The 14,890-nt window shown below is 41.1% G+C and overlaps 3 protein-coding genes across 4 annotated transcripts; all 3 read right to left on the reverse strand.

The window, feature by feature from the left end:
* Positions 1-7,458: 7,458 nt before the first annotated feature.
* Positions 7,459-10,161, reverse strand: xcr1b.3 (chemokine (C motif) receptor 1b, duplicate 3). Its single transcript, XM_071519402.1, has one exon. It carries the CDS (start codon positions 9,919-9,921, stop codon positions 8,872-8,874), a length of 1,050 nt encoding a protein of 349 aa, XP_071375503.1. The 5' UTR covers positions 9,922-10,161; the 3' UTR covers positions 7,459-8,871.
* Positions 10,162-10,325: 164 nt separating this feature from the next.
* xcr1b.2 (chemokine (C motif) receptor 1b, duplicate 2) lies at positions 10,326-12,028 on the reverse strand. Its single transcript, XM_071519403.1, has 2 exons — positions 11,923-12,028; positions 10,326-11,777 (listed from the first exon to the last, which is right to left on the reverse strand). Exon 2 carries the CDS (start codon positions 11,765-11,767, stop codon positions 10,697-10,699), a length of 1,071 nt encoding a protein of 356 aa, XP_071375504.1. The 5' UTR covers positions 11,768-11,777; positions 11,923-12,028; the 3' UTR covers positions 10,326-10,696.
* A 199-nt stretch (positions 12,029-12,227) lies between these two features.
* On the reverse strand, positions 12,228-13,997 carry xcr1b.1 (chemokine (C motif) receptor 1b, duplicate 1). 2 transcript variants are annotated; one of them, XM_071519398.1, is made up of 2 exons: positions 13,908-13,997; positions 12,228-13,752 (listed from the first exon to the last, which is right to left on the reverse strand). In XM_071519398.1, exon 2 carries the CDS (start codon positions 13,730-13,732, stop codon positions 12,677-12,679), a length of 1,056 nt encoding a protein of 351 aa, XP_071375499.1. In that variant the 5' UTR covers positions 13,733-13,752; positions 13,908-13,997; the 3' UTR covers positions 12,228-12,676. The 2 variants fall into 2 exon arrangements, with proteins under 2 accessions (XP_071375499.1, XP_071375498.1); XM_071519397.1 differs by having other exon boundaries at positions 13,854-13,953.
* Between the last annotated feature and the right edge of the window lie 893 nt (positions 13,998-14,890).

Here is a 14,890-nt window from a genome sequence, read left to right on the forward strand (position 1 = left end):
TAGCTCGCTCCTATAGAATATCTTTGCTTCTCCTTTTAGTATTCTACTCCATTCTGCGCCATCACCAATCTGTCCCATACTGCCTTTCAACCATTTCCTGTGGGACCCATGCTGTGTTCTCAGGGCCTCCCTCTCGCTCTCTCTTTCTCACTCTCACTCTCACTCTCTCTCACACATACACACACACACACACACACACACACACACACTGTGGTGATTGCAGAGGGAAGTGAGCTGTCTGCGGAGGGCTAGATTCTTGGTGCCGGTCCAAAAATGTGTCACTCGGGACACGCATGGCCTGCTGGAGGCAGGAATTCTGTCGCTAATGGGCCCCGCAGCCGTCGGCACCACCTGGGGATATGGGAGACGGGATGGATGGATGGGGGAGGATGGAGGGAGGGGGAGAGAGGGGGAGGAGAGGGGGAGGAGAGGGGGTGTGTGCAGCACTGTGCTTTGGTAACAAACAGGAGGATGTAGCATGTGTGTGTGTGATTTGGGGGTGGAGTGAATCGTGTATGTATGTATGTATGTATGAATGTATCTATCTATCTATCTATCTATCTATCTATCTATCTATCTATCTATCTATCTATCTAGCCTCAATTTTTCCGTATCAAAATACTTTGATAATCACTAAGCTGTGAAAGCACAGTGGATGCGTTTTTTTTTTTTTATCTGCATCAATAAAAAGGAGAGTTTCCAAATTCTATTAGACATAAACCAAGTTGTTCACGTTCAATATGTTCTTTGAACTTGTGGAATTAATGTATTTAGAATGAAAAGTCAACATTTTGCCCTGCCATGAAAGGCAGCTTATAAAAAATGTGAAGGCATAAACAGGCAGGGCAGGTGTTGACGATGCAAATGAAACGGATGACAGATGGTGAGCCTCGCGATCGCTCACTGTGCAGATAATGGATGGAGGTAATCAAATTCCTCTGAGGCTTTGGGACTTTCTTCAGAACTTTCCCATCAATTGCAGCATCAAACGGTACCGTCGTCAAACGCAGCCCCCCGCCGCAAGAGAAGCGATACAAAGAAGTTATAAGATTTTCTTTTTCTGATAGACTTCAACATGTTCTGCGGCTAATGTGGAAAAACACACTTGCCTGTTATGTGTGCAGAATTGGCAGTGGAGGTTGATCCCCTGCTTGTGGTGATAAAGGTTGCCTGATAGGCGTTATCCACATCCCTTCATGTCTTTTTATCTGCATCCATGTCTCTGTGTTAAAACAGGCTTGTGTGTGTGTGTTTGTGTGTGTGCATCAGTGGCTTAGCCAAGGGTCAGAGGACTGGTTTTAACAGTAATGAGCTGCAACCGTTACAGAAAAGCAACAGTCACACCAGCAGGCCAACAAAGCAAGTCCACAGGGGAGAGTCTGGTGTCCATACAAACCCTCCTTTCATATTCTATGATCAACTTCCATTCGCTGGAACCCATACAGCTTTCATAGATGTATTTGCTTGAGCTGTGAGTCACACAGGAGTTGGTGTTACTTCAAAGGTGATCACGAAAAGGGGCACAGTGCATCTCATCTATATTTTTCATATTTTCACTGGAGGAAAACAGGCAGCAGTTCTGTAATTTCTCGCAGCAATGCAGTGACAGCCGTTTGATTTTCACGGGGCTCTGTTTGAAGGTCAGTTTAATGGTCCACAACATTTGTGTTTTGTATTCGTCTTGCTTCAGTGGCAGCTTCAAAACAAAGAGGGTCAGACAACGCAATAAATAAGATTTCTACCCAATGAGTTTAACATGTTACTAACTGTGTGTCGCATTGTGTAAATTCTGTTTCATCATACACAACTTATATTCAAAACTTGCTATCTATCGAGCATTATCAATGCATTTTATTTCATTTGCAAAGTAGGCTATATCATCCTCAGTATAGAAGGTAAACAGGATAGTTGTCAGAGAAGACTTGAAATGCCAACTCCATCTTCCAAAAGCATTTTCCTGTCACAACACCCAAGAGCGGCATATTACTGCAACAATTCTCTTTCACACTTCTAGCTATGATAGCAGCTTCAAGTGTCACACATATGTCTGCATAAAAAGCGTAGGAGAAAGTATCACAGAGGCAAAGGGAAGAAAGTACGCTGAATATCACAAGTTTATGTGTCAGGTGATGTTGTTTTTTCAAGTGCCTGTGTTTTTTTTATTAATTTTGAATCAATGTGATAATTGCTCTCACAGAATCTCAGGACAGTGTACCATATTGCATATGATAAAGGTGCAAATGCATTTGCCCATTTTCCTTGTTGTGTTGGTTGGGAATGTTACTGGTGCAGCAGTTTTCTGACAGGCTGGTAAGTAGCCTACTGGGATATGTTTGTTTCTAACAGCCTCCGAGGCCTAAATGAGAGGAAAAATTCCTGATAAGAATGAGAAACATATTGTTAGAGCACAGAGGAACATCCTGCACAAGCTTCCGTAAAATAAGTTTTCCTATTGTTCGCTGCCCAACCACATCGAGGGTACACACAGCCAAGTGAGTCTAATCAACTTTTCTGAAGTCATCTGGATAATCTCTCCCTCAGTTACCTTAGCTTGTATGAAATTCCCAATTAACTATATCCCGGCAAAATCGCAAAACAACGCCATGTGAAATTTCTTAATGAATTCCTTTGTCTTTGGCTGGCACAGATGAGGCATGAGAATGGCACATGTACGGTGAGCGTATTAGTTAGGCGAGCCCATGTGATGGTGCCCGTTCACGGCTGACGGAGCGTTGGTATCCTCGGGCATGGCTGCCAAGCTGCCAGTCTGTGCCGTCACACCTTGCTGCCTTTAAAGATTGCCCTGCAGAGACGGGGAGGGGGTACGGAGGGCCTCACGTTTTTAACAACGCACAGTCTGGCAACCCAGGAGGGTTTACGACTCAGGATCAGTGCCAAGAACTGCCCACCAGAGAGAAGGGGGGGGTGAGAGGTGGTGAGAGGGGGGAGGAGGATGCAAGGAGATATGGGCGTAGAGTACGCACACACACACACACACACACACACACACACTGAGTCAGGCCCCTAACAGTCACATTCACAGGAGGTGTGTTTGTGTGTATGTATGTGTGTGTGTGTGCATACGTTTGTGTATCTTTGTGTGTGTGTATGGAAGAGGCAGCTGGGGCCAATCTTAGGGTGTATAGCCAGCATACCAGCATGTCAAATCAATTCATCAAGCTTTCGCTGTGACATGTTACGGGAAAGGAGAAAGTGTGCGCACATATGTACCCTTAGCAACACACACACACACATACATACACACACAGACACACACACACACACTTTGCCTTTTCTCAGTAATCCACACAAATGGCGGTGGATGGCAGAATGTAAATGAGCTGGTTATTACACAGCAACGTTCATCAAGCTGAGCTGGAAAGACTTCAATGGCCCTGATGAATATGCATGCAAATTTGTTAATTAAGTTAATTATTCTGCTGAAAATTCATTTGTCTTCCCAAGGACATCTCTGCGATGATTTTAACATGTTTCCACCATTAGTCATGCACTGTGCTGTTGAAAATCACTTCGGTTCACCTTTTGGAAAGTTGTGGCCAAAAAAGGGGGATAGAAGACTTAAAAACGGGGAGAAGGAGGGATGAGGCAGGTAGAGGACAACGTGTCGGTTACGTGGAATGCGGTTGAAGGTAGACGGCAGCTGGTGCAGCCTGAGGAAAGGGAAGAGTAAGCCAAAAGTGTGGTCGGTATTAGCTGAATGGGTAGAGCATGGCACAGTCACTGCCAGGTCTGGAGGTCCAGTTCTCACCGGGACCATCCATGGTAAAAATGTTTGCATTCATGGTTCTGCAAAGCACCATGGACAAAAGCATCTACCAACTGGCATGTTCTTATCTTATCTTATCTTATCTTATCTTATCTTATCTTATCTTATCTTATTTTATCTTATCTTATCTTATCTTATCTTATCTTATCTTATCTTATCTTATCTTATCTTATCTTATCTTATCTTATCTTATAGAGCAATGTGCAATAAATACACAAGCACTTAAGCACTTAGCACTTTTGCACTTTAATTCCTAGTTTATTTTGAAGCCGTCTTGTTGTCAATGTCAAATGTATATGTCTTTTTTATGTCTTTAAGATGTTTTTATGTGAAGCAACTGTCTAGCATCGTGTCAAATGCGTCTCATGTTTTGTGATGTTTTTGTGATGTTTTTTATGTGAAGCAATGGACCGTAGCACTGTGCCCAAGACAAAAGTAAACTTTATTGTCCCCTCGGGGACAATAGGGGACAATAAAGTTTACTCTAATCTTATCTTATCTTATCTTATCTTATCTTATCTTATCTTATCTTATCTTATCTTATCTTATCTTATCTTATTGTATCTTATCTTATCTTATCTTATCTTATCTTGTCTATCTGTCAGCAGGATATCTTAAAAACCTATGAACTGATTTCCATAAATTTGGGGGCAGACAGATAGGCCTCAATTGATGAGATTTTGGTGGTGATCCGGATCTGGGATTTCCACCATCCATTAGATGATCATTGTTTTTTAGCCATACCTATGAAAATAACAGAGATAGAGACTTGATTCCAAATCCTAAGGGTATGTTTCCTGGGCCGAGAAATCATTTTAATTTGGGTGTAACAGCAAGTTGAGAACTGTTCAGCATTGGCAGAGGTTTGTGCCCTCTAATGTTATGTCATGTCATGTTATGTCATGTCATGTTATGTTATGTTATGTCATGTTGGCGAAACATTTGCCCCAAGGTATCAGGACCCTCACATCATCTTTGTCCATTGGCCCACGATGCAACAAAGGTGAACCAAAAGATAGGTACTTGTAAATGGGCAGCATTAAAAGAGAAAGTAACTAAGTGAAAGAAGCTGAAAAGTGCTGAGACAAGTCAGGACAGATGGGGAAAAATATAGCAAGGAAACATCAGGACACACTGTTTGATACATCAAATGGCTAGCCTTACAAGAGGCAACTAAGCCTATGCAGTAGGCCTAGTCTGAATAGCCAGATGTTTGATTTGTTAATTAAGTCTCCATGGTAGTTAATCACTGTGTTTTTCTATCTACCAACAGCAGGTAAGAAGAGGAAGATGACCCTGAAATACAGTTGTAGAGATCTGATGGTTCGCAAACTTCTATACAGCTGGGATGTCCAGAGGCAGGCTGCAATTTGTTCTTTGTGGCCAACATTACATGTGTTTGAAAATAGAACAACAAGCCAAAAAAGTTGTTCACTCAAAAACAGAAACTTGTAAAGGTATTCAAAGCAGTTTCAAATGTTAAAGATCTTCTATGTGGATGTATTTGTCAGTCTGTATGTGGGTGTGCCTCTGTCTCAATTTGTGTGGCTGACTTGGAAGGCCAAATGTATGTGTCCATCTGGTTTACTCAATGAAGTGGGCCAGTTATAATGAAACAAGCAACACTATTCCAATACGCCTGTCCCCTCTAGTGGAGGAATGTGGCATTGCAGTGGCACAATACGGGCCAAGCTATAAGAAGTGGGTTATCCTCTATGTCTATCAAATGTAAAATTTTGCAGAATGCACTCCAAAATATGTTCTCCTTCTGGAATGGTGACTGAGCTAAGCAAGGATTTGTGTGTCTTCACATTTGTGTGTGGATGTGTTAAACAACTGGATCTAATTCTGTCTTTGATTTCACATTTTATTCCCATGCATAATTTGATCACGATAAGCTGCATTACTGAAATGTTATACATGCCAATGTATGTCATATGTGGATTAAGTCCTCTATGCTTGTATAAAACAGTTGTTTGTAATCATATGGATGACACACTTAATCGATTTGCACGCATTTCCCTGACAGTCCAGATTAACAAGCAATGAGACTTTATTAGCAATATGCACAAAGTACACACGTTTACCCGTTTGCAAGACATCAATTAAATTCACATATGGTTGGAGTAATTATCATTACAGATAATTGGAATTAAAGAAAGACATCAATGTGAAAAAGGAGGGAGAGTTGCCCTGGAGAGGAGAGGAGCAGGGTGTGAATGTTGGGGCCAGGGAGGGCTAGTAGCAGAGACAACATAAGAAAACAACAACAGCTGTTTAGCTTGTGGCTAAAAACGGGATCGAACAACAACATCATTTGCTGAGAAAATGATGAAATCTGGGAAAAGAGGTTGTCCTGACTTGAAGATAAGTACTGGGACGCCTTGGATTCTCTCTTGCATGGACTCCACAGATTGGAGTTCATTGGAGTGGATTGTCTATTTTTCTGTTTTCTTCTTTTCTCTGTTGTCTGCTGTGTTCTGTTACATTGTTCATGGGATAAATGGGATAGCAAATCAAAGTCACAGTCTCTCTCCTTCCAGCTGCAGCTCCACAACAGAAAGGTAAGACGGGGTCTAAGTGAGGTTTGATCACTTCCTCCATACTGGGGAAGTGCTGTTAAGTCCAAAAGCTGTTTGTGATCAGCCATGAATCGTTGTAACAAGAAGGACCATATGCAGGATTGTGAGTTGGCTGCTTATCAAACTCGCAAACACTCTACCTCACAGGTTTGAGTCTTCTCTGTTCGCTGTCCAGCATCCTTCTCAGTTCTCACTGGTATTGTTGTTTTTATTGACCGAATAAAGACTCACAAAGTTCACAGTAAACTTTTGCACACAACTTTATTGCAGCTATCTAATCTTTTTTTGTTGCTATTACACACACATACACTAGTCCGTGCAAAACACTGTCCCGCTGCCTTCCAGAGAATGTGTGAGTATGTGTGACTGCTCTGCCCTTGACATGTATCCAATCATCCAAGCGTGCTGGATGGTTTAGTTAATTAAGCTTAATCTACCCCCAGAGACAGATATGAGTGCTGTTACAGTGGCCCACTGAGCTGTCCCCATCCACTCTTCTCTGGACCCCCGTGGAGCCATCAGGTCTGCGCTACTCAACCATGTTCAAGTGCACTGACAGGGTTCTGGGGAAGCAGATTACATGTAATGGAGTTGGAGTAATCTGACCGCAAAAAAGAAAAGCTAGCTGCAACATGTTAATTACTGAAATAATACAGTAATTACAGCTAAAAGTGAATACTTTTACTAATTCGTTTGAATGGTTAAGAAGCATTTTTGTGAGCCTGTAATTACAAAAAATGAGTTGACTCAATTAGCGTAATGTGCATAAGTTTAAAGAAAAGTAACTGACAGTATACAGATTACATTATCGAGTTAGACTTAACTGGCGATGATTTTAATCAAGAATCAGTACTATGTAACAGATTATATTTTACTGATCTCATTGAGGAGGGCTAATTAGTGTATTCTGTGTCGAGCAGACAAGGTTAGGCTCCAGAAGGAAATGGTCTTTAACATATTGGCCAGGCAGATTTGTCAAAAAAAAAAAAAAAAACAGAATCAGAATCATAATTGCTTTATTTTGCCAAGTACAAGGACTGCACAAGGACATTTGCCTGGTTAATTGGTGCTGGAACATTAGAAGACTGTTACAGAAAAAAGGATGTGGACAGTATATAATATTATATACAGCATGTAATGTACAGGCAAGACATACTATTTAGTAGACTAAATATACAAGCAATAAAGTAATGATGTTAAAATGTTTATGGCAAATCTGCTTTTTTACCTTACTAGAGCATTTTATCAGTTATGTATCAGTTATCTTTGTTTGATATTTCACAGTACAAAGTTTTTTGTTATCATAATACACTGACATAGCATTATGTTAAACTGATGACACTGTCACTAACATCCTCCTTGGCTTTTGTGGAAAATATTGGCAGCTACTTCTTCACTGTGTAGAATACCATCAAGTATCACATTCAGTTCAAACCAAGAGATTTATACTGTATGTAAAGTGCAATAGCCATCATGCAACAAATGTTATTATTAGGTTACCTTTTGTTCTGTTTTTATAGCCATCGGGAATTTACTTTACTTCTATTCATTGGTGTTGCCATCTTGTGGGTTGATTTGTTCAACACAGTTACAGTCTGATCTACAGTTTATTGATTTGATTGGCTCAATGTACAATGAGCACAATAGAGAATTTACAGATTTTTTATAGATATGAAGCTATTCATCATGCTGTGCATTTGCTGCTATCCTCCGCCACCTTTTGAAAACACACAAGCTTAACATTTGTTTCTCACTTGCTTCCTGTTTGAAGTCTCACTTTGTGATGACTCAAACAATTCACTCTCCCTTCCTCAGAAGTTCCAACGTTGCTATTCCTTTTTTGAAGCTTGTTTCTGCCTGCTCACACTTTTGAAAAGACCTTATCTTAAATACACAATTATATCACATTTCTCGGCTGCTTCCTGTTTGAAGTTTCATTATGCGTTGATTTACTCAGTTTAACAGTTTACTAACTGCGACATCCAGGGACCGGCCTGGGACCTTTGTCACATGTCATCTCTCTCTTTCTCCCCCAATTCCCCTTGTCTCTCTGCACTATGACAGTCTAATAATTCATACACAAATTCCCCCAATATAATAAAAACACAATTTACACCCTCCTGGTTACAAGTTCCAACTCTGCTGTTCCTTTTTTAAGATTGTTTCTGCCTGCTCTCTAGTACAAAAGTACACTACCAGTCAAAAGTTTGGATACACGCATTTGTCTATATATTTTTCACATTTTAGAATAATAGTAAAGACATCAAAACTATGAAATAACACAAATGGAATCATGCAGTGAACAAAAAAGTGTTAAACAACTAAACTAAAACTAAACTATCAACTTCACTATTTATATTCGTGTAAAAAACAAATTTCAAGAATTTAAGCATAAGCCTTTAGATCAAAATGGCTTTAAGATAATGAAAAACATACATTCAATCAGGTGTGTCCAAACCTTTGGACTGGTAGAGCAAATGGCAAAAATTATTATAATATTGGTCACACAAAGGTCTGTTGGGAGACAGAGGCATGAGGTTGGCCGCTTGCATAAGTACTGAGGTTTTGACTCATTTCTCTTCCTGGAGATGAAGTTTTGCATGGCACAGGGAGACGCCTCCTAAACCTTTCTGCTCCAAACACGTGGAACAGAGGGTTCAGGCAGCAGTGGCAGTAAGCCAGTGTGTGGCTGATGTAGTATCCATAGGGCATCGCCTCTCTCCACCCTGCCGTGTTCAGCAGCTGAACGCCAAGCATCTCCAGGGAATGTAGAAAAAGCATGACGTTGTACGGCGCCCAACAAATGAAAAAACCCACGATTATTCCCAAAAACAGTCTTAAAGCCTGGTTTCGTCCTCTTAGCCTGCAGTGCCTGATAGTCATCCCCATGCGGACGTAGCAGAATGTGATGATGCTGAAGGGCACGAGGAAGAAGAGGCCGATCTGGAGGTACAAGCCAAAAAGCTTCATGGTCAGCGACTGTGAAGAGTCTACACACTCTATACCGCCAAATCCGTCATCTCTGGTCTCACTGTTCACCGTTTCCATGAGGCTTACAGCAGCACATAGCAACCATATCCCAACGCTGGCCAAGAGGGCACAGGACTTTCTCCGGACCTGTGCGGACGTGGACACAGCGTGGACCACGGCTACGTAGCGATCCAAAGTCATGGCGGTGAGGAACGCCATGTAGCTGTAGAGCCCTAAGAAGAAAGCCCCGCTGATGATTTTACAGGCAAAGTCCCCGAAGATCCAGCCATGGAGGTGATAGTAGGCCCAAAAGGGCAGGGTCACGGTGAAGCAAAGGTCGGAGGTGGTGAGGTGCAGGAGCAGGAAGCCCGAAGTTGTCTTGCAATCTCGTTGCCTCAGGAGAACCCAGAGGAGGAAGCAGTTTCCAGACACACTGAGGCAGAAGATGAGGCTGTAGCACACAGCGGAGAAGAGACTAAATGATGATTCTGATTCTCCGACCTCCATATAATCTACCAAGCTGCTGTCATTGTAGTCATAGGAATAGTCATCATAGTAGTCACTTGTGGTAAAATTCTCCATTCTTTACTGGTTGAGGCCTTGTGAGAAAAGGACGATAAATCTGATGAAGGAATGAGGAACACACGACTTTTTATCCCCTAAAATTGTGGAGAATCAAAGCAGCTTTTACATTCATGTACAGTTCTTACAAAAACAGTCTGCTGTAGCAAAATTCAACACTCTAGACAAGACTAATAAAAATGAGAGGTGAGATGCTAACCTTAATTATACATGCACTCAGCGTCACTCCATCTGCTACACACTGTTTGCCTCAAAATGACTGTTCATGTTTAGTTCATGGGAAACTGAGAGACAGTCTCACTCGGTCTGACACTTTGCCCAGCAAAATGTCCTTGCACAGCAGAAGTCCAGCCCTCAATCATCCCACAATGAATACAGTGAAACCACATTCAGACAAATCTTTATTCAAATATAATGAGATTGCAGTGTCCTGTACACAGCTGTAGCTTGCAAACAGCAGCAATGAAAACAAAGTCCATAAAAACTATAGGATTCCTGCACACTTTATCATTCATACTCTGACTTGCTTCTTGCTTTATTCACATAGTTATCATTCACTTGACTTGGCAGATTTTTTTTTTATTGCATACAAAAGCACCCACATCATTTTTATGAACAATAAATTTCAGCTAAACACTTTAGGTTAAGTTAAATAAACAGTTTTCCAAGCAGATTTCCCTTTTTTTTGGTTCTTGAGTTAAACTAAATAAATACAAACTATATACTCATATACTATATACTTAAAAGCATGTACCATCTGAATTAGTTTTTCTTTTCAAAAGCGTAATTCCAACAGTTCGGCAGAGTTGCGGCCTATAACATCCAGGCTTTTCACAGCTGCATGCTGAATAACATTAGAGGTGCTCTGTCCAATGCTTTTCTCCTTTTCCCTCTCCTTCCTCTTGGCATTTCCACAGTGGAGGAGACACACCAGGTGTCTTCTGAACTTTTGTGAGAGCATATAGAGCATGGGGTTCATACAGCAATGAGAGTAAGCTAGCAGACGGAAAATATCAAAGGTGAGGTTCAAGCGCTCTCTCACATTACAGTCTTGGGGTTCGTACAGAGAGAGAATAAATATCAGCATATTGTAAGGTCCCCAGCACATAAAGAAGACCACGACAATACACAACACAACCACAACAGTCCTGTGCTTTTGTCTGGTGGCAGCATGCAGAACCGTCCTGAGGATGGCAGAGTAGCAGAAAACAATGATGGCAAATGGAAGGAAGAAAAGGAGTGATACTTGGAGGTAATAACCCAGTTTATCCTCAGTGGAAGCCTCACAGGTAAAGAAATCTTCTCTGTGGACTTCCACCTTTGTATTGATAGCATCGCTCAGGCATGCAGCGATGCTGATGACCCAGGCGAGTGCACAGGCTCCCATGGCGCACCTCTGCCTTTTTACAAGGCTGCTTGGCCACTGCAGCACCACTGTTGCAAAACGATCCACTGTCATGGCAGTCAGCAGAATGACACTACTGTACAAGCCAACAAAATAAGCCGCAATCAGAAATTTACAGGCAAAGTCCCCAAAGACCCAGTGAGACAGGAAATCGATGGCCCAGAATGGAAGGGTGAGGGTGAAGACCAAATCCGAGCAGGCCAGATTAAGGACAAACAGGTTGGTGACTTTTTTTTTGTCCTCATAGCAGAAAAGGACACACAGGAGGAGACCGTTGCCTATAACACTGAAGATGAAGATCAAAAAGAAGAACGCAGCATTGATGGATCCAAAGTACATCTCCTCTTCACAAAGATACTCCACTTCTCCGCCATCGTAGTAGTCAGGAACTGTGGCATTTATTGTGTCATTGCTAGCAGCTTCATTGAAAGCACTCTCCATTTTAGCATCTCTAGGAGACATGAGCACAAAACTAAGGATGGTAATTTCAGCAAAGTATGATAAAGATAAAAGCAGATTTCTATAACGTTTAAGCAATTTGTTATTTCTTGAAAAATATCTAAATATGGGGAGTAATTAAGCAATTTTTAACTTACCCGAATAACGGATCACACTTTCTTGTGGTGCATCGCACTGTGAACAACAAGTTGATGACCAGGGAAAAAACACATGTGTTCTTCCTCTTTTTTGTCTTGCATTTAGTCAGAGAAGACACCCAATGTTGCATTAGTATTTCCGTCTGAGCATAGATATAGGCTATTTTTAATTAACAACTCGTGTGACTGTGCCTGAAGATAGCAATGAGTGTTATTCACCATTCAGAGTAGAAAGAAATCCAATGATGACATTTAATGAGATTTATTTTATTGTCAGACGTACATGGAAATAATGATTACAGTTTACTGTGAAAATACACACTATTCCTACTATCATCAAAGTCTAAAATCAAAAGTACAAATTAGTTACAAATGACAGAAAACCTTAAATGATTCCTGAAAATTCTTTAACACTCAAAAGTGAAAATATAAAATAACAGTGCAAAAATGACAAAAATACAATGAATCAAAGTGAATCACATACAATAATATGCTCTCTAATAAAGTGTATTTACCAATTATGCATAGAAAATGAATCACAGAAGTATTAGCCCACTTATTACACAGAATGGGTGATTTTATTATTTTTCTTTCATTTTAAAATAAGGACACAATTTGAGAAGAACCCATAATCACACTTTAGTTTGAGATTGGATGAAATTATGGATGAAACACTGTACATTATACACATGCGATAGGAAAATGGTGCCTCCTTAGAAACTGCCTCACACTGCATCTATTCTGAGTATGTCAGCTACATTGAGAACTCCTCACCACTAGCTACTGATGTGATTGTGAGTCGACTGTTTCTATTGCGGAGGCTGTTGCTGCTCTGACTCCAGCCCTTCAGCATTCTCTTCAAGTGGTTTTTGAATTTAACCCCGACAAACACATAGAAGACAGGGTTGAGGCAGCAGTGTGAGAAAGCAAAAAGCCGACTGATGTAAAAGGCGTAGTCCAGCGGTTTGCTGTAGGTTTCACAGTTAGCAGACAAAGCCGATGAGTCAGCGGCTGGCGGGGGCTGAAAAGATAGGGACATCAAAAATATAACTATATTGTACGGTGCCCAGCCCAGGAAGAAAACAAGCACAAGTGTAAAGATCAGCTTTAAGGTTTTGTGCTTCCTTCTCTGGACGGTAGGGCGTAGAAGCCTGCACAAGATCTGAGAGTAGCAAAAACTGAAGACCAGAGAAGTCACTACGAAGAGGATGTTTTGCTGGTAGATTCCCCATAACTTCCCGTAAGAATTTTCATAGCCACAGTAATGCTGGTCCAGGACTTTGCTGAAGACCAAGGCTGGAACGGCCGCTATGGCGCTCAGAGCCCAGATGAACACAGATGCCAGGATGCTGTAGAAGCCTCTGGGGGACACAAAGTCAGACAGAGGGTTGATGACGGCCACATAGCGGTGAACGGTCATCATGATGAGGAGGATGCCACTGCTGTAGTAGCCAACATGGAAGACAAAGCTGACTATTTTACACGCGTGCTCCCCTAAAGTCCATCCATACATATGGTAGTAGGCCCAGAAGGGCAGACCGACAGTGAAGATGAGATCTGACACGGCCAGGTTCAGGATGAAAGCGTTGGTGAGGGATTTCAGATTCTCGTACCTGGCCAGAATCACCATGACCAGTATGTTGCCAAACAGACTGAAGATCACCACGATGGAGAAGAACACAGGAGTGAAGATTGCTCCAAACTGGGCTACCTTTGTCTTGTCACAAATTTCATCAACATAGTCATCTATATATTCATCAATGTCTGTGGTTGCTGTAGTCGTGAAAATATTTTGTTCACTTGCAGCCATTTTCCTTCAGGGAAAAAAATCTAAATAAAAAAAAGGGATAGTAAAACAGGTCAAACAACACTGACTTCATAATACAGTTATATTTTAGATGATTTCATTGTAAAATTGTCATTTTCCATACCTCATAGAGTCCCCCACTATTTCAAATCACTAAAAATGTATGATGCTGACAAACCTGCACAAAGGCTGTGAGCACGGAGTCCTTTGACTGCCAATATCAGTGAAAACTCAGTGAGATATAGCCTATGATTTGTTCCCTATACACACCGACCACAAAGGTGAACAGAGATCAGGAACCAGTTGGAGATCACCCCTCCTCATGACAACTATAAAGAAAAACAGGTTGACTTGTTTCATCCATGTGACAAGACTAATTTAATATCACCTAAAATACACATTCTCTTAAATCACTATGATCTGTAGAAGATTAAGGCTTAATTATTTATTATGTTGCATAGCACAGGGGCTGCCTCAGCCTGCCCAAGGTTTCTTCCAAGTTTTCCTACTAGGTTTTTCTTGGGAGTTTTTCCTTGTGTGCATTTAGGGTCTAAGGCTGGGGTGCCGGATAGGTTAGGCTATGTTGTTTGTTTTGCTAAATCTGCTCTTGCCTACCTGTGTTTTTTTTGCTATGTTTGTCCTACATAACTTTGTTCACCATTGATTGTGTTTAGTTAGACCTAGCTTGACATATTCTCTGTAAAGTCCTCTGAGACATGCTTGTGACAAAGGGCTATATAAATAAACTTGACTTGAAAGGCTGTCAGGTGCATCCAATATCATTCTGACATGGCCGTTTCAGAATGATGTGTAAGCATTATGTCAAAATTAGAAGAAAAAAAGAAGAAGAAACACATTCCTTTTGCATGGTTGACAAAACAGTAAAGGGGGGGATTACTTCCCTTTCTTCTGCTTTTGTATTACAGCTTATTATGGATACTGTCACCACCAAAAAATAAGAATAAGAATTAGAATTAGGATGAGAATAAGGTCTAATATGGCCTTGTGGTTGGAGTGACAGTCCCACCTCAAAAAGATCACAGCTTCATTGGTCCTGTCAAAGTGCCCTTTAGCAAGCCTGCTTATTCTGTGTAATTCACTCTGTATAAAGGCATCATCTTAAATGCCTAAAATGTAAATGTGATAATAACGACAAATTTA

Source organism: Centroberyx affinis, unplaced genomic scaffold (assembly GCF_046629955.1).
Source record: "Centroberyx affinis isolate AG114_WGS23_722 - 3 ecotype Tasmania unplaced genomic scaffold, CSIRO-AGI_Caff_v1 ptg000693l_1, whole genome shotgun sequence".
In the NCBI taxonomy this organism is placed as follows: Eukaryota; Metazoa; Chordata; class Actinopteri; order Beryciformes; family Berycidae; genus Centroberyx; species Centroberyx affinis.

Coding starts and splice junctions, on each gene's coding strand:
- xcr1b.3 (XM_071519402.1), bottom strand. CDS start 9,921: ATGGAGAATTTTACCACAAGTGACTACTATGATGACTATTCCTATGAC.
- xcr1b.1 (XM_071519398.1), bottom strand. CDS start 13,732: ATGGCTGCAAGTGAACAAAATATTTTCACGACTACAGCAACCACAGAC.
- xcr1b.2 (XM_071519403.1), bottom strand. CDS start 11,767: ATGGAGAGTGCTTTCAATGAAGCTGCTAGCAATGACACAATAAATGCC.